The sequence below is a fragment of the Microtus oregoni genome, unplaced genomic scaffold, assembly GCF_018167655.1.
Source record: "Microtus oregoni isolate MIOR12 unplaced genomic scaffold, Mior012 000054F_ref0000373, whole genome shotgun sequence".
In the NCBI taxonomy this organism is placed as follows: Eukaryota; Metazoa; Chordata; class Mammalia; order Rodentia; family Cricetidae; genus Microtus; species Microtus oregoni.
In genome coordinates, this window is record NW_024543830.1 from 14433621 (window position 1) to 14443601 (window position 9981).

Consider the following 9981-nt stretch of genomic DNA (forward strand, 5'->3'; position numbering starts at 1 on the left):
GGAAGAATGCCCTCTGAGACAAGGCCTAAACGTTGGGCACTTGTAAGAGAGTTTAGATGCTAAGGTTGAGCCTGTGGGTATTGACATGGAGAGCCCCAGAGTACTCCGTGCAGCAGGCCAGAGCACAGGGAGGCAGCTGAAGCTGGGCCGGCCAGTGCAGGCTCCGTGGCTAAGGCAGGTTCTAGACTGTCTCCACACGAGCTGGGAAGGTGTCAAAGGAGGGGAAAGTGGACAGTGTAGAGATGGTCAGGCAGAGCACATGGGAAGGGTATGGGGCTGAGACTCATTTTGCATTTCCTCACATGAACCGTGCTTCTTCCTGGGAGTTTGCTATACTGTTAAGGAAGAGAGGACGAGAGGGCAGAGGATAGTTACCTACATTTAAAGATAACCTACAACTTACAAAGTGATTTCACTGCTACACCCTATGCAATTTGCAATATAATCATTTTGGTTTTACCTTTTCTTTTGGGGTGGGAGTTCACACCTGTGAATTCAGGTGCACATGCCCTATGCCAGAGAGCAGAGGGGACATCTAGAGTCCTGCTTGATCTGTCTCTGCCTTATTCCCTTGAGACAGGATCACCACTGAACATGGAGATCACCATTTCTTCTGCTGGGCTGACTGGTCAACAAGACCCAGCAAGTTCTCTCTCTCTCTCTCTCTCTCTCTCTCTCTCTCTCTCTCTCTCTCACACACACACACACACACACACACACACACACACACTCACATACACAAACACACACACACCACAGAACCAAGATTAGATAAGGGTATGGGCACACCAGTTTATACAAGGATGAGGTCTACTTTATGTGGTGTGAGAAAATCCATTCCTCTAGAGATAATTCACTTTATTTCAATGCTCATTCATAGGAACATCTGCACACTAAACGCAGTCAGCACCATCCCATGCAAGCACACAGCCTGAGAGGAGTCGGACATTACGATCCCTTCAGCCAGAAGGAAAAGCTCTGCTTGGAGTCAGAGCAGTTCTGCCGAGGCCTTGGAGGGCCCAGGAAATAGGAGCCAAGACTACTGTTGGTTAGACGTCATGGGGAATCTCGCACCAACAAGCATGACAGTGGAAACTGCTCCAAATATCCTCAGCTCTGCCCTCCCTGGGGACCCTTTCCCCACCCAGAGAATAATCCCCCTCAGGCTGTGAATCCAGAGAAAGAACCAAAATCAATCTCAAAGACTATGCTGAGGGAAAGGGGAGATGGCTCAGTAAGAGAGCTCACTGTGCACGTATGAGTTGAGATTATTGCTCTTCTCGCCCATTTCATAGATCAGAAAACTAAAGTCCTAAAAGTCAGTAATGTATGTATGTATGTATGTATGTATATCCCCTAAGTAGTGGAACAAAGCTCCAAGCCAAGTCCCTTTCACCCACACAGCGAACACTTTAGGGTTTCATGTATAGGGTTTGAGGAGCCTACCAATTGACTCTGTTCTCAGAAGTCTTACACCCAGTTCCATCCTGTCTTCCAGCTACCCTGCCCCTCACTGAGCTTCACGCAGGGTGCCTTCATGATTATAACTTCTGCAGTCTATATACAAGTGGTGGTTCTTTGACATGAGCAAGCCAGCAAAGGCCACACATGTGCTCTGCATCCTGGACATTCACGGACACAGACTGCACAGGGGGAGGGCACCAAAGGGCACTAGTATCCAGGAATCCCATAAGCCTAGCTCCCCACACTCCAGCCCCCTGTGGGGTAGTGAGATAACTCTGGGCCAAGAGACCACAGAGATCACAGGACTCGGCATCGCTAGCTACGGGGCTATAGGAAGTCACTTGCCCCTGGGAGACAATAGAGCTGTCTTCTAACCTTCTAACTGTTGCCATCCAGTAGAACAAGGGAATGTAAAATCACTTTGAAGAAACTACAACACTGTACATAGCAGGGCCTCCCTGTCCCCTGTAATGTAACTATTCCAAGGCCATGGTCACAACAGATGCCACCTCAGGCTGGGTCACTTGCCTCTCCCTCCGCACTCACTCTACACTGACTGGCTACAGTGCTCTTTGATAGAAACCGAAGCTGGAAGGAACCTAAAGAGAGAATGTCCATCTATGTTCATGCTTATCCAAGCCTGTGTGTGTTTTTCCTATCCCTACCCCAAATGCCCCTACACACAGGGGGTGAGGAAGGGAGAAAGAAAGGGAGGAGGGAGAGAGAATTATTTATTTGCTTTCCATTAAAAATTATTCACCTCAGACTAGAGCCAAAAAGACTTCCACTGGCTAGTGACTTCTAAATTTCCTGCAATGTGGAAAAGTCGGCAAACACAGCGATAGAAATATAATCATCCTGCTGCCAAGCATGTCACGTATTATCACATTAACTATACCCCCAAAGCCCTTCTTCGAGCCAAGGGGCTCAAGGACACGGTGGATTGGCCACCCTGCCTCCATCCTCTAATTCTTCCTAATGGAATCCCAGACCTGGTCCAAGAGGCAGTGATGGAGTTGACAGAAAAGAGTAGAGCTTTGACTGTGTTGAGAAGATGTAAACAGGGCTGGAGAGATGGCTCAGAGGTTAAGAGCACTGACTGCTCTTCCAGAGGTCCTGAGTTCAATTCCCAGCAACTACATGATGGCTCACAACCATCTGTAATGAGATCTGGCGCCCTCTTCTGGTGTGTGGGCATACATGGAAGCAGAATGTTGTGCACATAATAAATAAATAAATTTTTTTAAAAAAGATGTAAACAAAAGGGATTTGTAAGGGACTGACTGTTGGATGCATAAGAGAAGAGTTAAGAATGGCACTGGGTGTGGGTAAGTGCTGGCTAGAATGATGGGCTTCACATGAATACAAAATTATACTTTTTATTATCAAGGATGGGTAGCCTTCTCGTTATGGTAACCTCCTTTATACTACCATGTTCGAGGACCCTCCTGTTCTGGGGACACTTTGCTCTTCATAATTTTTTATTAGTAGTTTGTACACACAAAAGTGATATGAAGGAGTGAACGCTGTTGAAAGCCCACAACGTTCCTCCTCAAGCCAAGGCTAAATCATTGTTTAATGCACTGGTGTATCTTGCCTCGGTAGTCAAGAACCAGCTGTATCCTTCTCCGACTCCTGTATAATAAACCTCTCCTTCCCCACAGCTTCCAGCAGGCAGCAAAGACTGGGGGCCTCCATGCTGCTTTTCTGACTCCCTAGAATGGATGTGTGTGGCTGGAAAGAAATGGAGGTTGCTCTGGTCAATTTCGATAACGCAGATGACATCCATGAAGAGCCAGGCTACGCCACAGACTTTGACCCAAAAGGCCGACCTAGTAGCAGTCCCTTTCCCAGCTGGAGAGTCCTTATCAGTGACGGCACCAACCTTGAAACGGCCTTCTCCAAGGTCCCAGGAGAGTTCGTGGATCCCCCAGGGCCTGAGCCTGTGGTCTTGAATGAAGGAAACCAAAGGGTGATCATTAATATTGCTGGGCTGAGGTTTGAGACTCAGCTCAGAACTCTCAATCAATTCCCAGAGACACTCCTGGGAGACCGGGAGAAAAGGATGCAATTTTTTGACTCCATGAGAAATGAATACTTCTTTGATAGAAACCGACCTAGTTTTGATGGGATCTTATACTATTACCAGTCTGGTGGGAAAATACGACGGCCAGCCAATGTGCCTATTGATGTTTTTGCCGATGAGATCTCCTTTTATGAATTGGGTAGTGAGGCCATGGACCAGTTCCGGGAGGATGAAGGCTTCATCAAGGACCCTGAAACGCTGCTACCGACCAATGATTTCCACCGGCAGTTCTGGCTTCTCTTCGAGTACCCTGAGAGCTCCAGCGCCGCGCGTGGCGTGGCTGTGGTCTCCGTTTTGGTCGTAGTCATCTCTATCACCATCTTCTGCCTGGAAACGCTCCCAGAATTCCGAGAGGACAGGGAGCTGAAGGTAGTCAGAGACCCCGGTATCAACACAAACAAGACGGGCCTCTCCCAGACCATGTTCACTGACCCCTTCTTCATGATAGAGTCCACCTGCATCGTGTGGTTCACCTTTGAGCTGGTGCTCCGGTTTGTGGTCTGCCCCAGCAAGACAGACTTCTTCAAGAATATCATGAACATCATCGACATCATTTCCATCATCCCCTACTTTGCAACCGTCATCACAGAGCTGGTCCAGGAGACAGAGCCGAGTACGCAACAGAGCATGTCCCTGGCCATCCTGAGGATCATCCGCCTGGTAAGGGTCTTCCGCATCTTCAAGCTCTCCCGCCACTCTAAGGGGCTGCAGATCCTGGGGCAGACACTGAAGGCATCCATGCGAGAGCTGGGGCTGCTCATCTTCTTCCTCTTTATAGGGGTCATCCTCTTCTCCAGTGCCATCTACTTTGCTGAAGTTGATGAACCGGAATCACATTTCTCTAGCATTCCTGATGGCTTCTGGTGGGCTGTGGTCACCATGACAACTGTAGGTTATGGTGACATGTGCCCAATCACCCCAGGAGGGAAGATTGTGGGTACTTTGTGTGCCATTGCCGGTGTCCTCACCATTGCCCTCCCTGTACCTGTCATTGTCTCCAATTTCAACTACTTCTATCACCGTGAGACTGAGAATGAGGAGAAGCAAAACATCCCAGGAGAAATTGACAGAATTCTAAACAATGTGGGCTCCAGAATGGGGAGTACCGACTCTCTTAACAAGACCAATGGCAGCTGTTCCACAGAGAAGTCCAGGAAGTGACCAGTCTGGGACTTCTAGAGTCTCTGAATCTCTGTCTCCCTCCCCTCTGTTTTTCCCAAGATGAAAATTATGCTTTGTGGCCAACAGGCCATCTCTAACTGTGAGCTGCTTTAATAAATTCACATTTCTGTTCTATTTCTAAGGCTGTTTCTTCTCAACCCATTACAAGATTTCTCCTCCTTTCCTGTGAAAGTCGTAGTTCAGTCTCTGCACTAGAACTGTGGACATTACCTATTAGTATGGAAGTGTAGAAGCCAAGCCTGTCCAGTCCTAGCAAAGCAGAATCTACCTTTTAACATAATGATTAAAAAGTATGTTCAGTCTTCCTTAGAATGATGCATATTAAAAGACCAGAACTGGACAGAGGAGGTGGGTAAAATGCTTGCCGTGTGCATATGAGGAGGTGAATTTGAATCCTCGGCACCTACAGAAAGGCTAGGCAGATATAGCCTAGCAATACCATCACTACGGAGGCAGAGACAGGAAATCCCAGGCACAAACTGGCTAGCTAGACTGGCCTACTTGGCAGGTTTCAGTTTTAATGGGAGACCTTGCCTCAAAACATAGGATGAAGAATGTTGAAGAACACACCTGACGTCAGGCTTTCACATGTACCTGCACATAAATGTCTACCCACATATATGTGAACTTGCATACACATATATACATAGACACATATACCAATAAAAGAATAAAGTGAAATTTGAATAAGTAAAATGAAAGGCCAGAGCTGTAGCAATGAATTGTTTAGGAGCAATGCCTGCTTAGCGTAATCAAGTCCATCAACTGACATCATGTCAACCTGTAGAGCATGTTTGATGATTGCCCCTGTTGCCAGCCTGTCTGGCAGAAATGAGTATATTCTAAGCAGGCAGTTGTGCCCCTCCCTTTGGCTAGCAGACTCTTCAAAGCACTTCAGGGAACTGGACTCTCACCCCAGGAGTCTCACGTCAGGAAAAGGAAAATGCTGAACTCTGGCACCAGTCAGAGGGAGAATTGGTCCCCAGAAAGAGATTTACAACTTGTCAAACCATCTTGTAGGAGAGACTGGAGCAGAGACAGTGATGGGTCAGTGCCCATCAGGACCACACCTTAGCTGAGATTGCTTAGCCATGCAAACTGCTGGCCCTCTACTTAAACCTAAACCCCATGCTGGGATCCCAAGGACTAACACGGATGGTCACTGTATGTCTTTCTCCACCTTCCCAACAGAGCCACATTATAGAAATCTTTTTCTGCAAAACCACAGTTCTTACCTCGAAGGGGACAAGAATTTATTCTGGAGCCAAACATGAGTGACTGTGGCTTGAAAGCACAGATTCGGGTTATCCCAAATTTCCTATTCCAACATGACAGCAGCTTCATGAAGCTGTATGGCAGAGAACGTAGAAAACCACAAATCAAGACATTTCCAAACACGTTGGTGGACGTATCAGGTAGGGCGTTCCAGCAATGCTAGGACATGTCTGCCACAAGCCTTAGACTTATTTGAGGATACTCATAGACTTTGACTACAGAAACCAGTAGTCTATAAAGTCATGACCTGAATGTGATCTCTGGAACCTAGAAGGTAGACAGAGAGGACCACCCATGTAAAATATCCTTTGACCTACATGTGAGCACTATGGCCTCTACACCCACACACACCCACACACCCACACAAACGTATACACACACACACACACATAACCCAGTAAATATATTAGTTACTTTTCTATGGCTATAATAAAACACCATGACCAAAGCAACTTATAAAGGATGCGTGTGGCTGGGTTTACAGTTCCAGAAGATGACAGTCAGGTGGCAGAGTTAAAGCATTGCAGTCAGTGGCCAGAGCAGCAGCTGAGAGCTCACATCTCGATCCACAAGCAGGAGATGGAGAGTTAAAAGAGTCTTCAGAAAAACTTCAAATTGCTTCCTCTAGTAAAGCCACACCTCCCAATCCTTCCCAAACAACCACCAACTGGGGATCAAATACTCGAGACTTATGGGATACATTACATCTGAAACACCACAATAAATAAATGTTTAAAAAAAAAAGTTTTACCTTGATAATAGCAAGCATGTGAGGCCAGACCCAAGAGTAAGCAAAGAATGGCTATTAAGGGCGATAAAGACATAGATCTAATCGACATGGGAAGTAGAAAAAGACAAGATCTGAGTAAATTGGGAGCATGGAGACCTTGAAGGAGGGTGGAAGAGGGGAGGGGAGAAACAGGGAAGGGAGCAGAGAAAAATGTAGAGCTCAATAAAAATCAATTAAAAAAAGCGCTAAAGACAAATTGTAATCAGGCTATGGGCCTGAAACACTACGGCTTTCCACACCCCTGAAGGGTCAATCTGCTCGTAGGCTTTGCAGGAGGTTCAGTGAAAGGCTTGGTTTCTCCTGGGAACTTTCGCTCACATTCCATTAACTTGGCTTTTTTAATTGGCTTGTTAAGGATGGAGGGTGGAACCCAGCTGATGGGGTGGCCGAAACACAGGCCCTGATTCTGGTGGCCCTGGGAGCACTCCCATGTTATAGATGAACAAACCAACGTACTCCAAGGAGACACAGGAACAAGGGCAGTTCATTTCCTACCTCTGAGTCTCGTGTTCTTTCTCTCTATGGAGAGGGTTTGGGCAGGTTGGGCAAAGAGTGAAAGGAGTTTGAAATTGATTTTAAACCCTCTGTCCAGGGACAGACACTTGTCCCCAAACTCCTCCCAGCCTATGAGGGTGTTACATGCCCTGTCCCCTTGGTTCTCAACACTTTCCTTAGACAGTGGACTGGTTGTGTGGTTTCGTGTGTGTGTGTGTATGTGTGTGTATGTGTGTGTGTGTGTGTGTGTGTGTGTGTGTGTGTGTGTGCACGTGTGCAGAGCACAGCTCCAGGAACATAGACAGGTCTACCGCTTCAGGGCTCATCCCCCCTTAGGGTAGCCAGGAATTGGCCAGTAGCCTACGAAGCAGCTTGGAGAGGAAAAAGCAGGCTTGTGTCCAGAGGCCAGCCTGACCCAAGGATGACCGTTGGGTTAGGCTGGCCTGAATTAAAACACGGCCTTTCTGAAAGAGGATCAGCCCACCAAGCTCCCAGGACAAGAGAATCAAAACCCGAAAGGACAGGGAAGGAATCCTGTACTCTGTCCCTCCCAACTGTCCCAATACCCAAACTCTAGCCATCTAATAAAGCTAAGCCGGTGCCAGTGCTATACCCCCTGGGTCCTCAATGACTGCACAGTTCCCCCGGGTGTGGCAGAATTCTTCAGAAAACAGAACCAAAGGCGGGCAGGTAGGTGGCTATGAAGGTGTGCACATAAATATTTGCATAAGGAAGCTCTCACACACCTGCAACGTTATATATGCAGTAATCTATGCATGACAGATACCTTTCAAGACTTCTAGGAAGGCTGGTAGCCTTCAGGATAAGCAGGCAAGCTGGGAACACAAGAGAACTGGTTGCACAGTTCCGGTTTGGAGGCTGGCAGGTTCAAAACCGAAATAGAGCCCTCAGACACTTCTTTGTGCACTGGATTACAGTTAACACAGGAACTCACAAGTGGACTCATTGCAAGAAATACATGTCTGTGGAGTCCTTAGACATCTGTGTCACCCCTCCTTCCCACAAGGCTCAGGGAGCATCTCCAAAGATGGGTGGAGATTCTAAGAGTCAGAGCATGAAGGTGAAGCAGTTTCTCCTAGACATGATAGGATGGCTGTATAACTGAACTCACAGTGGCTGACTGTCCAAGATCTCACCAGTCAACCTCCCAAGGTCGAGTGGGGAGACTCTAGCTGAAGCACTATTGATAGCTGCTAGAGAATGGGGTCCGCTTACTTGGGGGTGTGGCCGCTAGTAAGTTGACTGCGCTCCAGTGGTTGTCCCCACACCCATTCATATATGGACAGCCCAATTTTGACTCCGTGGGGCATATTCATAGATGATAGGCAGATAGACAGACAGATAGATAATAAATAGATAGATGCTAGATGGATAGATGGACTGACAGACAGACAAAAAGAAGGAACTGGAAAGATGACTCGGTGTTTAAGAGAGCTTACTGCTCTGGCAGAGGGCCAGAGTTCAGTTCCCAGTTCCCAGATCTTTAGTTCACAATCCCCTGTAACTCCAGTCCTGGGAGATTCACTGCCCTCTTCTGGCCTCTGTGGGCACTGCATACATATGCACAGGAGCATGCGTGCACGCGCACGCAGGCACGCACACACACCCATGTGTAATTTTAACATTTTGAACAGCTAGAGGGTTCTGAGTGGAAAATCCTCTAGACTTGAAATCAAAGACATATCTGGATTCTTACTAATTAGGTAATTTTTTCCTCAATGGACTAGTTTCTTTAAATGGAAAATAGAAATCTAAATTTAATGGGGGAGTGTTAGAGAGATTAAGAGCATTTCATTGATTGCTCTACCAGAGGATCCAAATTTGAGTCCCAGCACCTACAAGGGGGCTCACAACCCCCCTGTAACTCTAGTTTCAGGGGCTCTGACTCTCTCTTCTGGCCTCTGCAAGCACGAAGTATATGTGTGGTATACAGACACACATTCATGCACATACCCATACCCACAAAATAAAATAAAATAAAAGGAAGAATAATTTTAAAAAAGAGAAACCGTCTCACAGTGAAGGTTTTCCCTCACTCTAGCCCCACCCTCCCCAGGGAGCAGGACAGGATGTCCTCCTTTTTATCCTCCCTCACTCAGTGGCCAGAAGTGTTCCATGAGGTCTTCCACAGGCAAAGAACTTGTTTTTCTTTTATCTTTCTTTTTCTTTCTCCCCACCCCAAGCCCCAGCACCTCTGAGTACCAGGGAATGAACTTGGGACCTCATACATGGTAGGCAAATGTTTTTATCACTGAGTTACAACCCAGCCCTCCTTTCCCTTTGTATCTTGAGACAAGACCTAATTAAATTGTCCAGGCTGGTTTTGCACTAACTTTTGTTGCCTGTGTAGGTCTTGAATCTGCTATCATCTTGGCCCAGCCTCCCGGGAACTGGGAACACAGGCCTATGCCACCAGGCCCATGCATGAGCTCCTGTCTCTGATGTGTACACTCTATGTCTTCAAACTTGCTTCTAAATATAAAAAGTGGATTGAATTACACTTGCCTCACCAATCCGTAGGGAGGGCTCAACATAAATTAGTGAGTTGTCACTCTAGAAATGCTTTCCTTTGGAACTGATTAACAGTTACCAAATGAACTTGCCTTTGTAATCCTAGTCAGATCCAGACCTCAGCAGAAGGAAACTGAGTCTGAGGACAGAATATAAT

General features: G+C 47.0%; 1 protein-coding gene across 1 annotated transcript; it reads left to right on the forward strand.

The window, feature by feature from the left end:
* Positions 1-3184: 3184 nt before the first annotated feature.
* LOC121438034 (potassium voltage-gated channel subfamily A member 10) lies at positions 3185-4711 on the forward strand. The gene has a single exon (XM_041638221.1). It carries the CDS (start codon positions 3185-3187, stop codon positions 4709-4711), a length of 1527 nt encoding a protein of 508 aa, XP_041494155.1.
* Positions 4712-9981: the final 5270 nt, after the last annotated feature.